Consider the following 25,501-nt stretch of genomic DNA (forward strand, 5'->3'; position numbering starts at 1 on the left):
GTTGTTAGGATATTTTCAGGCCTAATTCCACTTTGGATTCTCACTGTGCTCTGGCAAAGAACTAGAGATGCTAATATTGGAAATGTTCGTTTCTGTTCAGCAGCGGAAATGTTCATTTCTCCACAGCTTTGTTACTTAGAAAATTTGTTCTGGGAAAGAATTTCGCAGCTGCAGAGCAATGATTGGAGTAGCATAGTAGGTCTTTTTAATCTCTAGTTTTCTACTGCTGCCTGCAGTTTAAGTTATAGGAGGAGCACTTCTTCAATTCAGGCCTATTTCATCTATTTTGCCCAAACTGCTCTTTTTATCCTCTCTGACAAGTCAAATATTAAATTTTCCAAACATCAAGTGACTAAGGGCAAGATTTTTTTAAAGATACTTCCAGATTTTATGCTCAGCATTACTAGGCCTACATCATTTAGACCAGCAAATCCCATTTACAAGTGATATAGACCTTTAGGGGTGTCACATCTCGCTGAAAGTCAATTAAATTTAGACTCCTAATGTCTATTACTTTTTGATCTGGAACTTAAGGTATTTCTCAAAAATAATATTCTTCTCTTTCTGAATTTTCGAAGTCTTGCCTCTTCATATACATCTCTTAATGGCATTCCAGAGCTGTAAATCCCAGCACAACTTCTTGTTTCTAACCTCTATTTCTTAATGTTACTGTAAGTCGACCTCCCTTTGAAGTAAAAAAAAATCTCCTCACACGTTATGTATTTGCTTTTTGTAGTTCATCACTTCAAGAATGCTGATAGTAGCTATGACAGTTCACTTTCAATACTCCCCGTGACAAAGAAACAATCGAACACTGGGGGTGTGTGTATGGTCTTCTGCAGGCAGCTCTGCCTGATGGCTTTCTCTCCGCAGTCTGTCAGGGACAGCACACACAATAGGTGGGGTATTCTCATAAACTCTCTCATTTTTGTCAATGTGTACACTGTACACGTGCGTGCAAGAATCATAATTAAAGCTACGCATAACTCTGCTTCAGTAACAGAAGCAAATTCCTCATTAGCATTCCTCTCCAGCCACTCCTGCCCCGTTGTCCGCTTGAATACTTCTGGTATTCGCTGGTTATTGCACTGCCATTTGAGATGCAATGTGCCAGAGGCTGTAGCTGCTAGAAGACTGCCTTGTTTTTCTGGATACCATTTTTCCTTTGATTCATCTTTAAGAGTTTTTTTTTTTTAATATGCATAAGAATAAGGTCCTGTGCAAATTTCTCAGGAGACCAATTTGCAAGGCTCTTTAGTAGAAAGACCTATTCTCTAGTGTGTATATTGGTTTGATATGGAAATCCATAAGCCTGCCCTAGATCCACCCACATCTCATACACTGGTGTGCTCTGGGTTTTCTTTGTGAATTCAAAAGCAGAATCCATACCATTTCTCCTTTACAAAAAATACTTTATTTTTAATTTCTGCAAATAAACCAGTTCTTGAGAATCAGAAACTATTCTGGGTGTAAGTATAAGAATCTGTAAACCTCTCAGATAAAAAGCCTCCCGTGGCTGATGGCAGCTGCTTCCCCTATTATACTGAATGGGAAATAAAATACAAATGAAAACAAAGAGTTAGTATTTAAATGACATATTAACATTGTATTGAGCAAAATATTTTTTAGATATTATTTTCCTTTATAAATTATTTCGTTATGGATTTTTGTAAAAAAGTTTGATTTCATGGAAATAGCCTTTTCTATCAAAACTACTGTTAGAAAATTAGCTTATAACACCATAAATAACCAGAGATGCCTGTGCTGAAGGCACATTGCCCCTCTTAGCTTATGAATTCTGACTGCAGAATCTATCAAAACCTTGGCTTAGTATGAAATTAATTTCCAGCAGCTGACCTGCTATGTCCAGCAGTCCTTCTCCAGACTCTGGCCACACGTGTGCAATGGGTCAACATGAACCAAGACAATAACATTTCTAGTCTTATTAGAAATAGGGTCGTTGTATCAGCGATACAGAAATCGGGGCCTGAATGGAAGAGGAGTGTTGCACCACCCACCAGGAAAGAGTCCCGTGGGCTCTCAGCTGAGCTGTGAGCTCCATGCGTACTCTTTTAAGTCACCTAGACATCATAAGAAGCTCAATAGGAGACTGGAGTGATCCACAAGATGCAAATCCATAGGAAACCAAATTTCACTGGCCACACTCCTCGTGGAACTCCTTGTTCTGGTCTTTTGTAAACAAATAGTATTTTCTTTAGAGGAGGTACCCTGTGTCTCCAGAACCCTTTCATAGCAACAACATTCAAGAAAATCACATCCTGACCTAAAACTTAATGACCCACAGCGGGAATCACTTATGTTGCTGCAGTTGCATACAGCATTCCCAAACTGAAAATGATATATATCCTACATAACGAACAGAAAAAAATACTGAATATTAACGAAAAAAAATACAGTATATAACCAGGAGGCTTGTGGATCATGTCTGGTATGTTACAAATGCCCATGGTTATTGTAAGTTTGTGTGTAATAAGTAGCCCATGAATCTATTTCTATCAGTTATCATAATGGGAAAGAATTAACTATGGCTTAATGCTAATTTTTTATACTTGGGTTCATTTCCTGGTAGTACCTTTATGCTACTTAAAGTTCATGGGCCAAATTCAGCTAGTTTGCAACTTCATTGGAACTGATGGCACTCTGGCAGCCGAGGTGCAGTTAGCCCTTACCTTATAAAAATTACTAAAAACACTAAGCCCTCTCTGATTGCTCTGCAAGCATTGCCTCTGTCCATGCACAGAAATGCACACTCTTCTGTGTGCGGAAATGCATCCTGTGAACGTGATCCTTGTCCTTCTAGAGCAGATACAGAGTGTCAGTGGATTACACGTAAAACAAAAAATGGGAGTGTAATTGCACTGTGGCTACGAGGAGTGTTTCATTTGTTCACTTGCGAAGTGACTCGTGGAGTAGCATGGGACTTTGTTTTTCCATCTGTAACATATTCCTGTCAGAACCAAAAATGTTATTTTGGAAGTAACATAGTAGTGGCTTCTTATTTCTTAAAGTAAAGTATAGTATAGTATTTTCCCCTGAGCGTGGTGTAGTCTGTCGTTCTGGCACATTAGTTGGCATAAACATTTTGATTAAAGCTTATGAATGTATTAATTACACCTGGGAAGTTTCCAAAGCTTACTCAAACTGCAAACTCCTCAAACTGCAGCCCCCAGTTCTGAATACTTTTTAGCAAGCGTAAAAATGGCTGTCACAGGATTGCCTTTTCTTTCTCTGGGATGTTTGGATAAAGACATGAGGTGACAAGGGTGCAAATTTTTTTACCCATTGGTTTCTGTAGGCACTTTTTCAGAAAGTCTTCAAGTGTCTGATGAATTGCTTTACTGTCATGTTGTTAAACATTTGCTTAGAGTCTAAAGAACTTAAATTCTGTTTAAAGTTTTCTGTGATTCCCCTGGTCTAGTAACATCTGCACATACTCCAGCATTTGTCATAATACCATTGCTGGGTATGTGACCCCAAACAGAATGACAACACTGGAGCATAGACAGTCTAGCTGAGGAGCTATAAATAAACAGAGCTAGGAAAACCAGTAATAGTTCTAATGAATTCTCTGGAAATGTTGATAGAATTGGTCCATATGATTTCCTTTGCTCATATTCCCATGATTGCTTACTTACGGTGTAACAGAAGGCAGAATTTGACCAGCAAAGCCTATAAAGTTGTTTGGGTATTGCTATTTTTTTTTGCGAGTAACATAAAGAGTTCTTACAACAACCTTTAACTGCATTAGGTTGCATGGTACATGGACAATAAGATAGAAGCAAATGTAACAGAGGATCTGAATTCTAAAATCACTGGGCATATGACCCCAAAAAGAAAGGCATGTCTTATCTATCAACTGTCTGTGCCTCTGCCAAACAACCCAAGAAGTCTCACCTAAGCGGTGCTTTGCTCATGCATTCATGCACACATGCATTCATTATGACTGACCTGCCCTAGGAAGGTCCATTAAATGGAGCTCATTTCAAGCACAGATGGTCCTGAATAGCTTAATGTCTGCCTGGTGGCCAGAATAAGTGAATTCTTGATGGCCTTAGACTTCTGATCACATACATGCCGCCAAGGAGGAAATGAAAACATGTTTATCATTTTGATAAACAACCTCTCTCATTGCTGCAGGATGCTCCATGTAACTCAGCAGAGTCAGATACTATTAAATTGTCATCACTGTCAAAGAGAGAACATATAAGTTTTGCTGCCTGAGTCATAGTTAATGACTTCCACAATGTATAACACAAATCAGTACTGCTGTTTGCCTTTTTTATGTTTGTTTACTGATAAGTTCAGGCATGGTTAGAATACAGAGACGAGTTATAATTTTGAAGTGCAAAATATGCTTTTATTATTATCTCTCAGCTAGAGGTATAAAAGACAGAGATGACTAGAAGATGGGTTTTTGGCTTCTGCCAGGCATGCACTCAGACCCTACAGATGATTAGATATTTTAAATCACAGCCATCCACAGTAGGCTCATACTTACGACAAAATGTTCCCCTCTGCAGTGTTGTAAACTCAAGGTGGCTTTATAACAGAGATGAAAATGAACATGATTTCAGGAGTCTAGTGTCCTCCAATTAGAATTAAACCATTTTCAGCAGTAACAAATGGTTGTCCATGTTTTACAGTAGGAATGGTGTATAATTTCTACAGTTCCGCATTTTAAGGCTATGCAGAACAAGGACTTCTGAAAGGCTGGGAAATATGAGCAGAGTGATAATGTCATAGAAAGTTGCCATCTTCAATAACCCAAAACCCTTCCTAGCAGCCAATTCTGTCCCTCTTGCTTTGGTAGGCAACACATTTCCATCATGCAAAGTTGAGGGTATCCTGTGAACCAAGCCCTCAGAAAGGGTCAGCTCTTCTTACTATCAGTTCCTGCTAATGTTTGCTGTGAAAAGGATATAAGTCATATTAAGACATTTTTATTCATCTCTGAAGATTCTTGAAGAAAGAGCAAAGCTATTCCTGATTTGCAAGTTCCTATTCCATTTCTAATCTTTTTCTGATTTTCTTGGGGCAGGAGGGGATTAAAAAAACATAAGCTATTTTTCTTGCCAGGTGGATAAAGCAGCCACTTCATGAAATGTAACTGTCAACAAAACATTCAGAAAGACACTTACTTAGAGGATTTTAGGGCCCTTTCCTCTTCTTTTAAGATCAATGACAAATCCCCTATTGACTTGAATGAGTTGGATGAGGCTGTTATTTTGGAAACAAAGCCAGAAGCTACCTTAGCTCAATAGACCATAAACTTCCAAAAAAAAAAAAAAAAAAAGACATTTTTGTTCTTTGTGACAAGGGTTTAAACTTTTGCTGCACTCACAGCCTATCAGGTCAATAATTCACATTTTTTCAGTATTTTTGGCACTGTAACATCTTGCCAGGTCTTCCCATAATCTAGAAGAACCACTGAAAAAAAAAAAAAATCACTGGCTCAGGAGCAGAAGTCCTCAGATATTAGTATTACAGCATTTCTTGGTACTTTCCCTCCCCTCTCAAAAAAAAAAAAAAAGTTGGAAATAAAAAATAAAAAAATTACAGAATAAAAAGACAATTCACATATACATCTGAACACGTTAAATTTTTTTCAGTGGAAATTGAAGACTGAAGACTTCCTTTCCCCACTCTAATTTATTTTCTTATTTGTACAGCAGAAATAGAAATTTAAGTTGAACCTCCCTCCTCAGTATATTTGTGATATATGTATTTCTATGAATAAAGTAACCAAGAGTGTGCCTTTTCAGTGAGTTTTTTTCCTAGTCTCACTGTGTCCATTTGTATTTGTCTGGGCATTGTTATTTGTTCCCATTTTGCATATAGATTTTAAAAAGTCTAATATGTATATGCATGGTTGGTAAAATATATATCTGCAAAACATTGCATGCAATGCAATCCAGTCATTCATAGGCTAAACATTTTAATGGAAAAATCTCATCCCACACAACAGATTTTCCAGGAAAACAGGGTGTACAACATACAGAACTTTCTCCATGTGAGATGGATTTTTTTCTCCTGTGTCAGCACTGGGAAGGGTCTTTTTCTTATTGCTGTTATTATTATTTGCATTACAGTTATAGTCCATGCAGATAAAAGTTCCAATTAATGTACTTAGCTGTCTAGTGGTTAAAAAAAAAAAGTGTTTTTCATTGCTTTTATAGTTCCATTATGTTTTGCCACTCCTAAACAACTATACTCTTTGAGTTAAATTCTTTATTGCTGCAGCAACTTGAGCTTCCACATAACAATTAAAGGTGTTATAAAGCTCATCCACCACAACCCATTATTTTGAATAGATGACCAAATAAGCAAGACTAGCTTGTGTGGTTATTGGTACTCATACAGCAAATTAATAGAGAAAATTAAGCATTTAGCTTATTCACAGATATTTACCACATAGTCTGTGTAGTCTAAAATTAGAAATGCTTATTACTGCGTACATTATCTTTATTGTTGAGTTTGCAATCAATAAAATCACAAATCTTTCTTCTCTCAGGGCATGACCGTAAGACGAATTAAACCAATGAGAATTTTTTCATTGTTTTCAATATGATTTGCATGGGGGAACAGGGAGTTTATCTGAAGAATTACTTCATAGAAGAATACAGGCATTTGGGGCTGAGTTGATTGTCGTAATTCCTCTTATTCCTAAGAGACACTTAAAAGACCGTTTGTCAGATAATGGCTTTCTGAATTGTTAGGATCTCTCTTCTGTGGCACCTATCGGCTTTCAAAAAAGTTGTGTCAGCAAGCCAAATGCACCTAATAACTAATAGATGAAGCAGTATTTCTCTCCAGATGAGTTAAATATTTACTACAGAGTTAGTCTTGTCTCATGCTTGCAAACTCATCAGTGCTTAACCCCACGGCCACGCAACCTAAGCTCGTTTACCCTAATGGACATTTACAGGCTTTCATCCACTGACTCACACTGGAAGGTCAGTGGTTTGAAAATTTAATATTATGAAACATTTCCACACTTTGTGGAGTCCCTGTTCATTGCTATTTATTTTACCAGTTAATACTGTGGGTAGACATTATGGCACACCACCAGATGACCCTAACAGTGTATAACCAAGGGAGATTCCTCCCTGCCCAACTACACCAGTGCCTCACTACAGAAATACCACCTTTGTAGACTCACCAGGTAACAGGACGTGGTCCTCAGCAGGGAGATGCCACTCGCCTTCCAGACCTCTTCCAAAATCCCTTGTTTACAGCCAGAGGTGGATCAGCATCTCCACGTTGGTTTTTCTACCTGGCTCCAGGGTTACTATAGTGTTCAAAAGCTCTCAAAGTTGTTTCAAAAAAGACTGAAAGCCAAAGACAGGAATAATGCTTTTTATGCTATATTAAAAGCAATGTACGTTTAGCGTTTGATAGTGGCACAAAGTAATAATGTTTTTCTAGAAAACCTGCTTACACAGCCTGCTCTTTAGTAGGCTGTGCGTGATGTTTTGTACTGAGTTTAAACAAATCCTGCCAAATTTATGCCGCAATTTCATAAAGTAGCCAAATCTCTGTGGGGAACAGACTGGCACTATTCAACACTTGGTGATGACGAGCTAAGTACTGAGGAACTGAGGAATCGGGAAATCACTGGGCAGTGCCTTAGCCCGCTGTGATGTCTCATTTCCTTCCAATGCACGGCTAAGGAGAATGGCAATAATACACCTTCATTTCTGGGCGTAGCGTATGCCTCAAACACCAAGTACTCATCAACCCTAAGCCCACCGTCTATCTGTCTGTCACTCCTTTGTGTTCTCCACCTAACCAAACTATTGCAAATGTTCATAGAGAACAATTAGGGAGGAGACAAATTAAGCCTGGTGATCCTGCATGCAACAGGAATGCTTCCTGCCTTAAAACGGCCAATTTAGTGAGTGGGGTAACAAAGGGAAGGGCTGTTGGACCATCCTGTAATTTGGAGAGGCTGATTGTCATTCCCTAGGGGCTGAGTACTGGCATAGAATAAAATATTTGGAGAAAAAGCTTATTTCTAGATAGATTCCCGTAGCTTCTGTCCTTGTACAAGGGGAATATTTGGGGGAAGAGGCCTCTAATATTACAAGTATAAAATCAGCCAACAGTTGTCGCATATTTACTGTAGCACGTTACCTACATTTCTTCAGACCCAGACCTTGACACAGTCATTTTTAGGCAAAAAATTCTGCTGATGTCAGGGAAGAGTTTAATATAAGACAGGCAAGCTATATCTGCTGTAGCGGGACATTTATCTACATTTTCTATTAAAACTGCAGTATAGAAGCACCTGGCTTATTCAGCAGCATGCGTAATGGGAGAAGTAACGTTGTAATCCTACCTGTATAGAATCCGTGCAGGCACAGACAGGAGCACGCCTGGGTGCTTTGATTAGCCACTGCTGCCCTTCCTAATCACAGTGTCAATATTCTCTTTTTCTTTTTTTTTTCTTTTTTTTTTTTCTTTTTTTCTTTCTTGCCAGAAGGAGGAACGTGTGAAGTTATAGCAGCACACAGATGCTGTAATAAGAATCGAATTGAGGAAAGATCACAAACAGTAAAATGCTCCTGTCTACCTGGGAAAGTGGCTGGGACTACAAGAAACAGACCTTCCTGTGTCGATGGCAAGTAGCTCCTCCTGTATTATGTCTCTGTTTGTGTACCGTCCAGTAAATAGCTTTAAGTCTATAGACTATGCATTAGGAACTTTGTTGTGTTCTTTATTTAACAAAACAGAAAAATCTGTAAGCATAAGCGTACATTTACACTACCTTGCCTGCTACTTTAGTGCATGGTTCTCTGAACATGGGTCACATTAAAATTTATTTACAAAAATGAGAGTATAGCATTCAGTACAGACACTTAGATAAGTATAACAGATTCCATGGCAGGATCATGCCCTTAATAAATAACTGGACAAAATGATCCCTTGCATCACTTCACAGGGCCCCCCTGGTGCCACATCAGTTTTGATTCATAAATATTTCAAACAACAACAGCCATTCATTCTGATTTAATTATCCATTTGAAAAGTCGGTGGCAAAAAAAAAAAGATAAATAAATGAATCCTGTGGTCTTGTCCTGTAATAAACACTACAGAAAACTACGGAAAAATCTTTGTCTTTTGAAAACACTGGTGCTGTTTCTTGTCAGGGAGATATTTTTGCTGAAGAAAAACCACCATGTTATTTGTGTCTGAGTTTTGTATCAAGTTTGTCTCCATGGGGTGTATTCCTCTCTGGGGCTCCCCTGTCACTATTGCAGGGTTGAAACCACACAGCAATAGAGGAGAGAGCCGTGGCTTGGAAGTGCTTAGTGAAATTTAAATCATGTAAGAGGACAGGGAGTAAGTGGTGCTAATCCTGTTAGTTACCCTTCCCAAACAAGCCACTCCATGTTGCAGAATCCCTCTGTGCAGTAGCTTTGTGGAACAGAGTATCTCATAAAAATTTCTTGCTGTTCTTTATGGTAAACATCTGGCGTCATTGCTTATACCACCCCACAGCCCAAAGGTGCTTCAAAGAGCCAGGAGTTGTTTCAGCTAGAGTTGAGGTGGGCTTTGCCCTGGGCTCTCCTCATCCTTTCCATGGCTGGACTTCCAGGGCTGGTGGCGTAGCTGCAGGGTTTGGAAGCACCCAACATTTCCTCTGTTGTTTGGCATTCAGCTTCCCCCCAAGTGAGTGAGACGGGGGAGCTGTACAAGCAAACACTGGGAAAAATGATTCCTTCTGGGTACCTTTCCTCCATCACATGCTGCAAAGGCACTAGCAAGGGAGCAGCGCTGGTCCAGTTGTAGCCCAGAGTCAGACAGGAGTATTGATGGGTGTTGTGGAGGATTGTGTGGACAAAGCTCTGAGGCTTGTGCATTCCACATCAAAAAGATGAGAGATGAGGGATCCAGTTTATATATATAAAGATATAAAGAAAATGTTTTATTATTTCAAAAATGCTTTCAAATTTTTAAATTACAAGGCAATAATTTGTAGCTTGTTATATTGGGAATGTGATTCAGCTTCCGAACTCATGACTGAAAACACGCTATGAATGCACCTGTGAATGATTACACTTTAATCCACATTCTGTCATTCTGTTATTGCTTAATTACCCTGATGAAAAGAAGCATTTCGTTTTCTGTTAAGCACTCTCATAAAACCATTGGTGAAACCTACAGCTGGTCTTGACCAAAGATCAGCTGTACAAACCTTGAAGAATTTCATGTTCTTCAGCAGGTCATGAAATACAGAGGCACTAGATAGAGCAAAGAGACACCATTAATTCAGATCTCATAATTCTTTTCAGAAAAGAGGAGCTCAAAGAATGCTATGTTAAGGAAAAAAGTGAGGTGCAGGTGTGGAATGGAGCCTAATTGCTCTGTCAGGATTACAATAAAAAGAAATGCTATTGTCTGGAATTTTGAAAGGAGTAAGGATAAAACAATGGTTAATATAAAAGTGCAAAGCTAGTCCCATTGAAGTCACTGGTAAGACTCACAGTGACTTCAAAGCCAGCAAATGTGAACTACAAAGGAATGTCTTCCCCTTTCAAGTTTAGTTGTTGTAGTCAGCCCATAGCTGCTTTTGTAGATGGCTGGTGAACAGTTCAAAAGCCCAATATGCTGCTCATAAAAATTAACAGAAGGTGCATTTTCTTTGGCCTTTGTTTTATCCCAGACTTTGCTTTGTGACTTTTGACATACTGACCTGTTTTAAGTCAAAACTTTGACCTGTTTAGTGGTTCTGTTCTTGCAAAGGCAAACTCCCAAAACTTCCCATGGGAGTCCCATTGACGTCAGTACTTTAACTTGCACTGAGATTTGGGAGTTGCTGTTTCTTTTGTACATGAGGACATTTCAGAAGGTCATCTGCAACTTTTTACCTTCTTTACCCACCATATTTAAAGGATTAAGACCATTTAATCTCACAATGGGTTTTACACTGTGTATGACTTCAAGCCATCATCTGGCATTAAGAAAGCTTGCTTGGAACCGTTACTTAAAAATCTGTAGATCTTCAGGTACAGCAGTATGCTTACAGCCAGACAGACTGATCACCTTTGAGAGGTTGCAAGGACTGGGAGAACCCACATGGGTTTGTCTCCCATTTGTGCTTGATTATTGCCTCAAGCCATCTCCACCTGATGGCTATTTAGTAGTGTGTATAAAACAGGGTGAACCTCAGTCTTGCCCTGTTTATACCATTGGCCAAACTGTGAGTTAATCGGATCAGAATCAAGCTTTTGGTGTTTCTCAGTCCAATTTCATCAGAAAATACCTCACCAAGGTTGATGTTTTGACAATCTAAGTTCATGTTAAAGAGGAGAGATTGCATTGCCTTCCACTCCTACCAGCCATTGCTCCAGGACACAGCTGGGCTGTGCGGGTGGGACTGTGTGCAGAGCTAGCTTTGTTTACCATTTAAGAGAGAATACAATTATACATAGGACTTAGCTTAACCTTTTTAATAAGGATCAGGGGTGATAAGTGGTCCTTTCGTCCTCTCTTTTGTGAGATCTCATCATGAGTAGCACACCATCGTAGTACATAGGACACACATATGCAACCCTCCTCCTGAAGGACCTGAAATTCAGGCTGAGTGTGTTATTTGTGCTGTGAGGGGCTGGAAGCTGCCATGTACTCCTAAGCATCGCTTCCTGCCAAGTCCAGCAAACTTTTTTTTTGGGACCTCATCTTAAAAAATGTATAGTGAGGCCAGGCTGTGGCAGCCTCTGAAGTTATAAATTATTCCTTGCCCCTTATTCAGTAGACACTGTCCTAAAACCTGCCTCAGTCACCAATGAATTATGTAGTAGCAACAGTGAGAGCAAAACAAAAGCCAAATCTTGTCATGAAACAGAGATGCCAGTTTCTGTTTCTTTGCCACTTCTGTTGCACATTTACTTTCATTATTCCCTTCACTACTTCAAGATCTCTTTTTTTTTTTTTTTTTGAAGGATGGTTTGAGTGCTCCCTTCCCTCCCTACAATTCATCTTGCGTGTCACTTGGCCGTTGCACATACCACGGGCACCAGTCTGTTCAGCTCTCTGCTGTCACTGTTATTATTTTCTCCATTTGCTCAAATACCTCTCCAGAGCAAGTCCCAAATGAATTTACTTCATTCGTGTCACAGCAGTCTGAGAGGGTCCCTTTTTTGGAGGGAAAGCAGTGTCAAGTATGTCCGGGGAGTCCCCAGCCCTCTGCCCCCAGCGCACGGGAGGCAGCTTAGAGCGTCACTCACCGACCCCGCAGCAACACTGTTGGACACGGCGTGTGCGTCGGCTGTCTGAACATGCCAGAGCAACTCCCCATCTGCCGTCCTGCCCCCACTTCAGGGGCGGCCAGGGCCAGCAAAGGGCTTGAATTTGCAGCTCAGACAAGTGTGCAGGCCCCTCGAGCTTCACACGTTGATGGACCTGCTCACTCTCATTTTCCTGTTTCTACAGGCACTTTTTGTGTGACGTGCAGGCTATTCCTGCAAAAATTTCTTAGCCATCCTTCTGAATTCACACCTTCCCTCTCCCACTATGCTTACAAACATCTTGTCTCCCTCATTTCAGAAGCCCATGGATTTTCCTCCTCCTGGAACCGGCTCTGCGGGCCTATGAGGGCATTTGGGTGTCAGCACAAATAGCTGGGATTTGTCCCCTTGCTAGCTGTCGCATGGCTAGTACCATTTCTCCTGCGGGCTGTTTTATTTCTTTGTCTTTGTTAACTGATTTCTTGTTTTGGTACTGTGGTTATCTAAGAGAGATGTTCCCAGTAATGTCCCTTGCTCCTTTATAGCAATGCCTCTTGCATCTTCCTGGTAGGGTCAGCGGGCACATGACGGTTGTCCTTTCAGATGTCAAGTCGACATTCTTTAGAGAAAATTTATTCAGTTCTGTGAAAAAAAATCAGTTGGTGGGTCCAAAATTGTGGGTTTTTTTCTTATTAAATAAATTCTGCATAAAACTAAAAGAATCCACTAAAATGAAAATGTCATGTATTTATATTTTAAGTATATATTTGACTTTAAAAATAATTTTTCACTATTCTCAGTGCATCTTTCACATTAAGTGGGACCAAGATTTCTTTTATTCATGCGTAATGTGGAGGTATTCTTAACCTTGTGCTTTACTTCACCAGAGATTTCTTTTTCTGCCCCATTTTCCTTCTCAACATGGAATGCACTGGGCATAGTGAAACCCTGATGAAAAAAATGTGACCTTTAAAATTGCTGTTTAAACCTTTTCTAGATGTACTCAACATATTCTCAAAATATTTAAATATTATTCAGGGTTTTGCTTTCACACTGCCTCCTGAAAAGGCATTTTGCTTTTGCTTTTGCTTTCTTACAACTCATGAACAATTATTCTTCAAATAAATGGCAGCAGACTGCTCCAGGTTTGGTGGTTCTACCAGATCTCGACATCATACAGGATTTCGTAACTTCAAAATAGCTTTGTTGTGACAGTATCAAATGTAAAGGTTATACCAACATTTGCATATTTGTGTTAGGACTGTAATGTCCACCTCTCATTCTTCATTGACCTAATCTTCATGCAAAATTCTTGTTACCTTTCTGAATTTTCTTCCATAGCATGAATAAAGTTGGCTGTGTGAGCTAGAGAGCAACAATGAGCAAGTGGCAGCAGTGAATTAATTAATACAGTAATGTGTTGGTTTTTTTTTTTCCTTTATGGCTTGTCTATATATGACTTACAGTTCTCTTCCGTTGCTTCCGTTAGCAAAACAGTCCTGTGGCTACTACATTTATTTTCTTTCTTTTGGTTTGGTTTGTTCATTTTAGTGCTCAGTATACACAACATAAATGCTTGATTGAACATGAGAGTCACCACCTTTTCTACACTTCAGTTGAAAGCATGTGAAAATTCTTCACATGCTGTGAAACTTCTTGGAAGCTTCCCATTCCCTGTAAGGATATGCACTTTTTCTTTCTCTTGCACTTTGCAGTGGCTGCTTACCTTCCTCGCGGGATATCCATAAGCAGAACTGGCCACAAATAGCCAGTGGAGAAGGTGTGAACAGAGGCCAAGTGAGCCTGTGGAGCTACTGAGTAAATATTAGCAGAAAAGCTCTGGTAATATTGTCTCAGCTCTAGTACTTCATGATTGCTGTAAAAAATGTAATAGGAATAAAAGATACTTATAATTTTAATACTGTCACTTTTATACTGTGAATAATGTGCTTTGTACCATATCATTTACAGTGGTATTGAACCATTCTGTACAGTCAGTAGGTGGTTATGTCCATGTGTTCTTCAAGGTCTTTGAATAATACATAATTTATTCATCTATACTGAAGTTTACTGTGTTACAGTTAATGATGCTCTCAGACACACATTTTTTTAATGCTTGAATTTTGTGTTCCCTTCCCTTCAATCTTCTTCCAGTCTTTTTTAAACTCTTTCAGAGGCTACCTCAATATTTCTTACACAATTATCTGTGAAATTTGTTGGACCGCTGAGCATGGAATAACAGAAAAGCACCTGCAATCAGTCACAAAGGGACTTTCATGCAGCTTGTGCATGTTGCCAGTGCGTTTAGGAAACGAGGTGGTTTTAATACTGGTCAAAACCAACAAGGCAAAAGGAAGGCGCTACTAAAATGCTGTGCAGTATCTCTCCCTCTAAATTATTCCTGTAAGAAAGGTCTCTGCAGAGATCTGAGGTGATCCGCTTCCATGTTGTCTGCAACACAGGATTTGAAGCATTAGCTGTCGGACAGCAGGACCAGGGTTTTACCTCTCCAAGGTCTGCTGTTGTCCTATTGTATACCAGCCATGCATCAGGGGAAAGGGAAATCACTCACTGATACAGAACAATAAAGTTAAATTAATCCAGTATTTCCCTTTCTCCCCGACTGGCTTTGGATCACATCAAGTTTCAAATCATTCTGTATTACATGAAATAGTAACATGCATGTGTATACTTCAGATTTCTATTAGTTTGAGGATTGTCCATCACTAGCCACCACATGGCCCCATGAATTGGCATCAGATTCCGTCAGGATAGCATTAACAAAGTAAATACAAGTGCTAATGACCATTGGGAGCACTTTGACTCTTATGCCTCTCTGACACAGCACCTCACAACTCTCCAGTCATGCTCCTGGATGGTTGGTACTGCACATCCTTATTTTTCCATGTGCAATAGCAGGAGCAGAGAGAGGACAGCATTTATCAGCACATGTTCCTTTTGCTGGTGTTTGACCTCCTTTCTCTCACCCAGGACCTGCAAACGAAAAGGTCATACCTGCTATGTCACTCCTTGGGTAGTCAGTAAGTGCAGCCACACTGTTGGCATGAGCTAATTTATTTTACTAGCACCCCTGCTACCCCAGCTTGTGCCAGCCAAGAGATGGGCACAGGAAACACAGGAACTTCCTGGCTCTCCCTGCTGTGAGTGCAGGATTCAAGCCCTGTAGAGTCCAATGAAAGGCTCCTATTGACTTTGGGTCAGGTCCGTAGTAAATGTTTTGTAAGATACAATCCTATATCTATCAGCACTTATATCGAGTGAAAACGGTTCACAGTCACAAAGCCAATAGTTTTCTATTTATCTAATGTTTACTTTAGGTGGTATCACCAGAAAGCCTTTTTTTTTTTCTCCCCCACTCTGTGAAAATACTTTCAATCAATTCTTATTTCTTGAAGAAAGGGGGAAAAAATGTTTTTTGAAATCCAGGGAGTCAGCTTATCATCCCTCTAGCTGTGCTTCGGCCTAGATAAGAAGAGCTCTCAGGGTCCCGTATTATTAATGCACTGTCTATATAAATAACGAGCAGGCTTGGTGAATTATTCCACACTCCTGGGAAAATCTATAGCCCTGTCCTTCTGCAGCACCACCAGAACTGAGCAGGAGACTTGTATTTTTTTTTATTTGGTGAATTCAGATTACTTCATTTGTAAGGAGGAAAAAAAAAATAAATGTATCTGTTCCCCACTAACACCATTTAGTAAGCATAAAAGAAATTCACAGAGTATTGTGTGCACTACTAAAAAAGGAGGGAGAGAGAAGCCTAACTGTGTACTGGAATATTTTAGGATTTTACTTTTGTCTAGAAACATGTCTTCTTGAAATGCCCTTGCAGCCACCCTGAGACTGAAGCCAGATCCTGAGAGGTGCTGACTTCAGAGGGAGCAACAGCAAAACTGGCAGTGACGACGCAGAGTAATTAGTTCATTTACTAAGGCACAGCAGCTCTCATTACCAGTTTTGCCTTCTGATCTGCCGGGCAGAGACTGAACGGAGCAGAGGGGCAGTTATGTACCTGACCCTGCTGATGGTGGGTGATCTTTTGTGTCAGAGCACAGCTTCTCAACCCAGACCATCAGTGTGCAACCTGGGGAGAGCAGAGGGGCCACGCTACTCCCTGGAGAAGTATCTGTACAAACATATATATATATGTGTGTGTGTATATATGAGTATCTGTGCACATGCTGTAGAGTCATCCTGCCACGGGCAGTACATCAATGCAACCGGTGCTGTTCAGTTGTGTACGTACATATTAAAGTACAATGGGGTGAAGGTATTCAAGGGTCAAATTTGTAGCCGACTTGAGCCAAAGTTTACAGCGAGGGCTGCCGTGTTAGGCACTTCCCCATCTCTCAGCGAGGGCTGCATTGTTTGTGCTCCGTGCAAACATCCCCCAGGCATGAGGAAGAATCAGATGGATGATCATGTCTTTCTGGTGTGAAGATGGTGTGGCTAATGAGATCGTCTAGCTGTGTGTTTATGTGAGTACATCTTCATCTCGGCTATAATTTATCTCCCTACCTATGTCTTGGATTTCTTTCTTTTCCCATTGATGTTGCGGTTTCCTGCGTAGCAAAGCAACCACCCTTTTTAATATCAAGCCCATAGAACAGCTGACTAATCCACCCCTGATGAAGTGCAGAGAGCTCCCTTAAATCCCAATTTCCACAGGAAAAAAACATTTTCTTTTTCTACTTTTTAAGAGGGGAAAAAAGCCATAAGTCATGGCACTACCTCCATCTGCGTGAGGGGTGGTCATTTTTCCAGGCTCCAGCTGATGGATTTCAGTGCCAACACAGAGGGAGCGGAACCCTCGCAGCCAACCAAGGTGCACGAGCAGCAGCCTTATGATGAAATTAGAGACTGGCACGGCCTTGTAGCAGTGTGAAGACACACAGGAACATATAATTACTTAACCTCCATATGGAGGAAAGTAACCTTTCTCTAAAATACTTGCAATAAGCCCGCTAGAGGCTAAATGGAAAACCAGTAAGAGTTTTCTCCTCTTATAGGTAGCATTAAGTGTTAATCACAGCCCTGGAAAGAGCCTGGAGAGGGGTTTTGGAGGCAGGGAGCACAGGCACGGAGGGCAGCCAGCCACGCCGGTAAGTCAGGCACCGCAGGCAAAAAGAAGCAGAAGCTGGATGGGAAAAAAAAGAGCCAAAAGTAGAGAAAATTCCCTCACAGGGCTGAAGCCGTGGATAGGACCATGCAGGTGAGCCCCATGAGTTCATGAGCCCCATAAGGATTGGGCATGCTGCCTGGCCAAGCACAGAGAGCAATCAAGAGAAAGGGTTTTTGCAGCTCTTGGATACAAAGATCCACCTGGGCCAGCCTACATAAACCCAGGAGAGGGGCAGCAGCCCCCTGCGACCTATCTGCAGATCTACAGATGGTAGATGTAGGGGAAAACAAGCTTCAGCAACGCTAAGGGAAAGATTTCCAAATGTCAGGAACTAGATGGAAAAAGCCCGTCCAAGGGCTAGGATGAGCAGTGGTGTTAGAGCCAAAAAGCTTTGCTTGGGAGGTAACAGAGAAGTAGCTCAGAAGAGGAAAATCGGAATATCTAGGAGGTACTTTTGTGTAGGACCCTTGATGTATTCCTATCCATCACAGCAACTGCAAGGTACGGAGTCCGGTCTGCATGGCAGCAGCAAGGCAGTGAGAGAAAGAGCTCTGCTACCATTTACTAAATCTGTGTGGAGTGATGTTGCCAGCTGAGACAGGACGTGTGGCATCTCAGGAGTAAAAGGTTTAAACCTCTACACCAAGCCTTTAAGCAAACAGTATGTTTATCTGTGTCTTGTGTCACAAAGCACACGTGCGCAGTCCAAGCCCAATATTCAAAATGCATTCAGAAAGCAGATTGACACCCAGAGACAGATTTTCAGCTGGTGTAAACTGGCTCTTGAAATCCAGAGAGACCTGCTAGTTTGTGCTAAATGAGGACACGGTTTGTTGAGTTTGGGAAAACGAACAGAATGGCGATTGGCTACTAATCTTTGCTCACGGTCTTCAGGGAATATATGGGACCAGCATTTAGCTAATCAGTGGCCAAGAGGAGCTTAGAGAAACGTTAAGGTCGGGTTAGCATCTGTGCCGTATTCCCTAACACCAAATCTTTGCAGTAATTCGGACGATAATATATCTCTGCCAGAAAGGACTGTATTACTAGATGGCTAATTCTGCAAAAGCTCACGTCATACATCTTTTCTGCATCGGATACTGTATTTTCAGTGCACCAGGGCTGTGAAATGCTGCTTGTCTCTAATATAGTATAGAAAATATGTGATCAGAGTATTGTAGAGCATTAAGTCTTTTTTTTTTCTTTTCTTTCAAAGCTACCTTCTATCTATAAACGTGGAGCTAGTTCACAAGGCTTGAATGTGGTTAGTAGGATTAGGATTTGAACACAAAGGAAGTGGATGATTAAGTAAAAATGGAAAATGCTGCTACATAGTGTGCTCTTTTTAAATTAAGAGAGAGGAAACTGAAGATATTACACACGGAAATTTTAAAGAGAAAACGACCAAATCTTTGTAAGAAGAATACACATCGTTAATCCTTTTATTGATGCAGTGAGTTCAAATAAGAGTCACTAATTTAGCACTGGGATTGTCCGTTGTGTTGAACTACACGAATTAATCTGGCAACTGCAACTAGAGGTGGACAAGTCAACAAGTGTTTAATTGATTTCAGAGAACTGAGTATCCGTAAAATTGATCACAGACACATTTTCAGTTCCTCCTCTCAGAATACAGCCATGTAGCCCTAGGACTCAGACCCCTCAGCAGTTTGTCAGCCCATAGTCGGTTTTGGGTGATTTTCATGCATTGACATTGCAGAATTGCCTTACATGTAGGAATTGAGTAAGTACATTGCAAATGAGGGATTTATTTCAAATCTTAGGCTTTGTGCTGAGGAAATCTGCTATTCAGCACTTCCATAGCCTGCAGATTTTGGAACAGGTCTCTATACGTAGGTGTCAGAAAGCAGTTTACTAATCCAGTACCTCAAAGAAAGCATTATTCCTCCTTGGGAGTTACGTGTTTCCATAGACCATTCGGTTTACTACAATAACTGCTCAAGGTTAAGCAAGCACAAGTGCTGATGTAGTATGGCAAAATTCAGTAATATTTTAAAAGTGCTGCTTGTCTCTTTTGAAACTATCGTGCAAAAAACAGTGCTGTGGAAAGGAGCTGTGCTCTACAATTTAAGCATCCTGCCCTGTGTCATTAGTACATAAACCCTATTCTGCAGGCAGACGGATTGTTTTTAATATGTGATCTTGTGTAATCATTTCCTTTTGATTACAGTTCCTAGGCAGCAAGCATACAGCAGACTTTTCAAGATGCATGTGCATGGTTAGTACATTTTTTTTTCATCTTCCTAATGCACCCAGAACTCGCAAACAGCAAGGTGAAACGTCAGCACAAACTATCACTCAGGAATGAAATTGAGAAGCAAATGACACTGTCCTAACTGAGGACAATGGCAAATCTCCCATTAACTCAAATGAGAGTAGAAAACATCTCTCTCTATTGGTTTTATTATTGCAAAATGCCCTCTCTTTTTTCTTCAGACCCCTCCACAAAATACCATCAAATGTGGTTGTATGTAATATAGTTATGCAAATATCAGATGAACTCTATTTCCTTTGGAAATTTCCTTTCCTTCTCTTGAAAATAGCTAACTGGATGAACACACTTTAAAACAAGAGCAGCTATAGTCCTTGTTAAATAAAAAAAAAAAAAATAAAAAACAAAGCCCATTAGTGTAATGAACACTTGTATCACAGTAGTTGAGATTGTTATCCAGGGATACAGACACCTTTTGCTCTGAGCAGGATGGAGGAAAGGAGGGTGACCACTGCTTTGAACCACAGAGCACAGGAAAGAAGCAGTGAAGGAGAAAATCCATGCAGTTTTTGACAGGTTGTGTTTCCTCTGGGATTCAGCTCAGCAGCAAAGGCCCAGCCTCATTATTGCACTGGTGCTATTAATTTCTCTTCTTTGTCTGTGTATTGTGATGAGTTTGGATCATCCGAATGTCAGGTAGGGAATCAGGTGAGGCATTTGTGGCAGAGCTGGAGAAGCGTGATGCTTCTCTGTAGCGCAGTGACAGGTCCTTTCCTGGGATGGATATGCAGTTCTGGCCACTTGGCTTCAAAAAAGGAGGTGAATTACCAGGTGTGGAGAAAGGCTTTGGCTGCTCTTTAGAGAGAAGAGTTGTAGGGCAGCAAAGCAAAGGATGAAGCAGTATGAATGTGGTGTCAGATACATGTGTGAGCACCAGGAATGCAGAAAGGCTAAGAAAACAGTGGAGGATTTAACAGATGTAAACTCCCCATTGTGAAATGTAGGTTGGAAATTAGAAGAACAGTCCTAATATTAGAGGAAATTGGCACAGCTTCCCAGTAGGGATGCCAGCTAGTTTTGCAGACTTCCAGTGTCTTTTGCCACACCCACAAAAGGCCAGGAAATGAGTATTGTTTGATAAAATAACACTGCAGCGTACTGGTGAACAATGGAGGTACTGCAGACTGACATAAGTCAAGAAAAGAGCTGTAGAGCAGACTCATAAGAACTCATTTTTGTGTTAGAGACACAACCAACTGCATATATGCTTTGTCTTTAATACAACAAGAATTGATTCAATCTGTCCGAAACAAAAATAATCTTATAACAAACAAGTCACATTGGTTTTCAGCCAGCTGCATTTCATACCAGCTAAAGGGTGAAATCTGAGGGGGTTGTGTAATGGTTTTTGAAATGCAATTTTTTTAAAACAAAAATGTGTTGTCAATGTTGTGAATTTATTAATAAAGGAAAGGAGTGCAAACTTGCCAAGCAGATACATGGAAAAGTTGCATCCCATTCGGAAGTCTTTAGTTATAGTTTAGTTATAGTTTGACTTTATTTGATACAGTAATTTTTTATTGTTTGGTTGGCCAACATTGATATCTATTTTTTACCCATTTATTTGCAACAACGTGCTGATAAATCAGTTTTAGCAGTAGAACCAATTAATTTTCCTTTGTAAGTATTTACTTAGATTTTTTTAATCTGTTCTATTTGTCGGAAATGGCAGTGCTGGACTTCCCTGGATGAGCAATAATGAGAGACTGTTGCAGAATCCAATTCTACTGCTCCTCTGAAACAGTGCTTGTAAGTTCTGTGTGGTCATTGCAAAAAAAAAAACCCAGCATTTGCAAACACAAATTGAGTAAATTATAGCCTTGCTACCTGACTTGCAGTCTTCAAATGACCCCTGGTGCTCGTAAGTAGGGATTCTAGCAAAAAGTATCAGGTTGAGTTTGCAGATTTCCCAGCTGAGTTTGCTCATTAGCACATGGCAGGATGGAAACTATGATCAGAAATTATCTGTGATTACAATGGATGTGGTCTAAAGGTATTGTGTGTACTCAGGTTTGGTAAATCAAATGAATGGGGGAGGTTTTGAAATTCCTGAAATTCAAATGTAATTACATACCACCCAGTTCTGTGTTTTACTGTTTACTGGCACTGAAAACCTTTTGAAAGCTGATACATTTTCCTAATAAAGGGAATAAATTGACAAACCAGGTTAGAAGGTTATGCTCCAAATGTAGCAACCCTTATGCAGAGGCCTTTAGTGAAAACTCCTACGAGCATGCACGCTGTATTGAATCAGTATATTTCTGAAATAATCAGGAACACTTATTTGTAACAAGCTTTGGGTTAGACCCTTTCCATGTGAACCACTTTCATTTTAAACTCATTATTTATGGTAAGCATCGCCACACTCTTCATGCATTTTGCATATTCAATTTTCAAGCCAAAATACAGGAGCTGCATTAGCTTCAGTGCTCCCAGCAGGTAATCAGCCTCCTGCAATATCAAACCTTATGTCACCAACAGTAATAGGCTGAAATAGTCAGAGCCTCATAACGACTGTGCCTGCCCAGTTCCTATTAAAATTAATGGGGACCAGGCATCCATTCCCTCTAGGCAGCTTTGAAAATATCAGCCAAAATGTAGTGGTAAGTATTAACCTTTAGGAAGTTAGTGTTGGCAGCCTCCCACTGCTCTGCACTGGTTTCCAAAATCAGTAGGTCTGATTAGCCATGAGCCCTGCGTGAGCGTCTCCAGCTCCGGTTTGATGGGACCACATCCTTAGAGGCTGGTGGTGGGGAGCAGCTGTGAGCAATTTCCACCATCAGGCACTGTTTTGGCTGAGCTGATCCTGGGGAGTCAGAAGGAAAATCATGAGGCTGCTCTGCCACTTGTACCAGGAGCAGCCTGAACTGAATGTGATTTCTTTTTTTTTTCCTGGTCTTCAGAGGTGAGGAAGCCAGTCCCCATAAAGGTCGATGTGAAAAGGCTACCCTAACCCAAAATATGAAGCAATATGGAAGTCTGGGGCAGAAATGCCAAAAATATTACAGCCTGACTGTTAAATTAAACATATTTGGTATAGAAAAAAAAAAAGTCTGTAAATGCTTTTATATATTAAACTCTGTAAGGAACTTGTGCCTTGCTGATTTAACCTTCTTTAATTAGGGTTTTTTTTCCCTTTCCTGTCTATATTTATAACGAAAATTAGTCTGGCATTTGAAAAGAAATGGGGGATTAGAATAATTTATTATTGGATTACTATTGAACCAGTAGAAATAGCAATAGAAATTCATGGTTTTAAACAACCTCCAGGTCTCAGGTCTAATCCATACAGATGATGACCTGTGAGGAATAAATTGGCTGTGGTTTAGACTGAAGGATTTCAACCCCCAGTACCGCATGCCTGAAATGTTACCACAGTAGCTGGAGGGCAAACTGTCCCCTTTTAAATTTTTTTTCACCAAATAGTTCTAAAATAAGCAAAATGTAATCAAAATACTCAGTAAGCAGATTGTTCAGGGACAGAAAACACATTCCTAAATCAAATACATTGCTACATGTGAAGCATTTGCTAGGCTCTGCTTTACGTAGTGTGAGATAAGAGGCAAATATAACACGCTGGTCTCTATTACTGACTGCTATTAAAAATGCAAGGTGATAAAAGTACTCTTCAATTTCAACAGTGCATCATCAGTAGAAACCCTGTAAGGACCAAGAGGATCTTAATGACCTGTTACACTGCGTCTTCACCACCATTGTGAGTGGCAGCTCTGGTTTTTTGGTGCATTCCTATGCCATTTTAGGAAGTACTGCTTGCATTTTGCTGAATTTTACTGCATTCATTCTGATGTTCTTACATTTTTACTTTCCCTTCCTAAATTTGACTGTCGAGTAGTGATGGAGCTGGAAGAAATGTGTAACTAGGAACATCAGCAGCACTGGCAGATGTCAGAAGCAGCAAAAGGACCAGCCAGAGCCCTTCCTGGCTCTGCTGAGTCCACAGGTTTTGAGCGGAATTATGGGCAAGGCTTATTGCAGTATCTCTGTGCTCAGCGTATGGATCATGTGCTTGTTCTGCTAGCTTTTCTTGAAATATTAGGTCTTGCTAAATGTAGCCTTCTGTAGAATATAAATCAGCTACGTTAGTGCCGTGTCCTGCTTGTACGACATATTTTGGTTATGTCTACCCTTGTATTTGCTCACTCCACAGCATACTACAATATGTCAAAGGATGTAGATGCTGCTGCTTCCTACCACATTTTTTCAGCTAAAACTGACAGGTGCCTGGAATTATTACAGTATTATTTTTGGTTTGTTTTTTTGTTTTTTTTTTTTTTTTTAACTAAGAAACAACAGCATAGACGTTGAGAGGTTCTTGCTAGGAGTTTTGCAGAGACCGAGGGGGCTGTACTTGCACTCCAAAGTCTAACAAGGAACTGCAGTCTGCTGGTTCATGCTTCAAAACAAGGTAGGCGTCCAGCAAGGGCAAGAGCACAGGCTTTGTGTGGAGAAAATAAAAAAAAAAAAAAGAAAAATTGGGCTGTGGGCAACACAGGAGTGAAGAGAGGTTACTCTGCAGAGTGGGAGCAGACTTGCTGTGTCAGGTAATACTGGATACAGTAAATAACCTCAAACATTTGAAATTTTTTTTCTTTCTTAGAAACCTGAAAGAGTATGCAGTAACTAAATAGATTAAAGACATACGCTGTTCAGATCACTGTCACTGTGCCTGTGAAGGATGAGATAAAAGCATATAGCATGGGGGGCAGAGAGAGAGCAGACCCACAGAGTCCTGTTCTACACTCAGTCTGGGGAAACTCTAAAGTAAAAGGAGATACTCCTGCAGCCTGCTTTCCATTCCTATCCAAAAATACTCTTCCTTCCATTTTCTCTTTGATGTCAAAATAAATGAAAATGTTTCATAGTGATTAATGGTGTGCTGGCTACACAGTAAATGCTGGTAGGGATACAGCCGATCAGTGAAGAGGATATTTTCAGAAAACCTCATCATATTTTGTTTTGACTTTGTGCTGACATATTGAATTTTGGCAAAAAAGTGATGAAAGTCAGCCAGTTACATAGGCATTCATGTGTGCACATATGGGGAGAGATAGACTCACTTGATGATTCTGCTTCTGGGAGGAGATACTTCTCTGGAGAAATGGTCCATTGCTTGGCACATGCTGGACTGCTGGTCACTATTTGCACCCAGATTGTCCTCTTCAAAGATTATGTTTGCAGGACAGGACTGAAGGAGTATCCCTGTGGTCCCCTAGACCACCCAGTGTTGTGTGGTACTGTGGAAACTGGCAGCCACTGCGAAGCATGTTGATGCGAGATAGAGGTTCACCTACCCCTCACCCTTCTTCTATGCACCTCCTCAAGTGCCACCTTTGAGAATAAAAGGAGGTGAGAAATGCCACCATGTCCCTCTTTTCTTTAGGAAATTGGCTTAGTTATTTAAAAAGTGCTTACAAGGTTTTGAAGAAAGGTCCAAAAAAAACCTGCATCCTAATGCAAATCAACTCAGAACTTCTACGTTTTGATACAACTTATACATAAAGCCTATACTGTATTTATTCATCTGGAGACTTTAACTACTATATACAAAAAGGAATGACTACAGCACAACATAGTTTCTTTCACTACTATTGATCTTTAATTTCACACTTCAAGTTTGCCCTCTAGATTAAGGGTGGCTTTTTTGTATTTCTGTGTATGTGAGACGTTTAAAACTTGCTTGAGATTTCGATTTCCAGAGGGTTCTACAAGGCTGAGGTGGTAGTTTATCTAATATTTTGACAAAGCCCAAGCTCTGTGTTGTAAAAGTCAATTTAGTTTTAAGCTGTTGTTTTC

The 25,501-nt window shown here is 40.3% G+C and overlaps 1 protein-coding gene across 2 annotated transcripts in view; it reads left to right on the top strand.

Annotated features, from left to right (window-relative positions):
- The window catches only part of TAFA1 (TAFA chemokine like family member 1), a 230,093-nt gene that overhangs the window by 171,460 nt on the left and 33,132 nt on the right, over positions 1 to 25,501 (top strand). The window contains exon 3 of one of the 2 annotated variants that reach the window (XM_086755538.1): positions 8,501 to 8,641. In XM_086755538.1, the coding sequence (XP_086611664.1) occupies positions 8,501 to 8,641 (141 nt within the window). The remainder of the gene's footprint in view (positions 1 to 8,500; positions 8,642 to 25,501) is intronic. The other variant, XM_086755539.1, reaches the window with a different exon arrangement.

Source organism: Chlamydotis macqueenii, chromosome 10, assembly GCF_036417535.1.
Source record: "Chlamydotis macqueenii isolate bChlMac1 chromosome 10, bChlMac1.mat, whole genome shotgun sequence".
Classification (NCBI taxonomy): Eukaryota; Metazoa; Chordata; class Aves; order Otidiformes; family Otididae; genus Chlamydotis; species Chlamydotis macqueenii.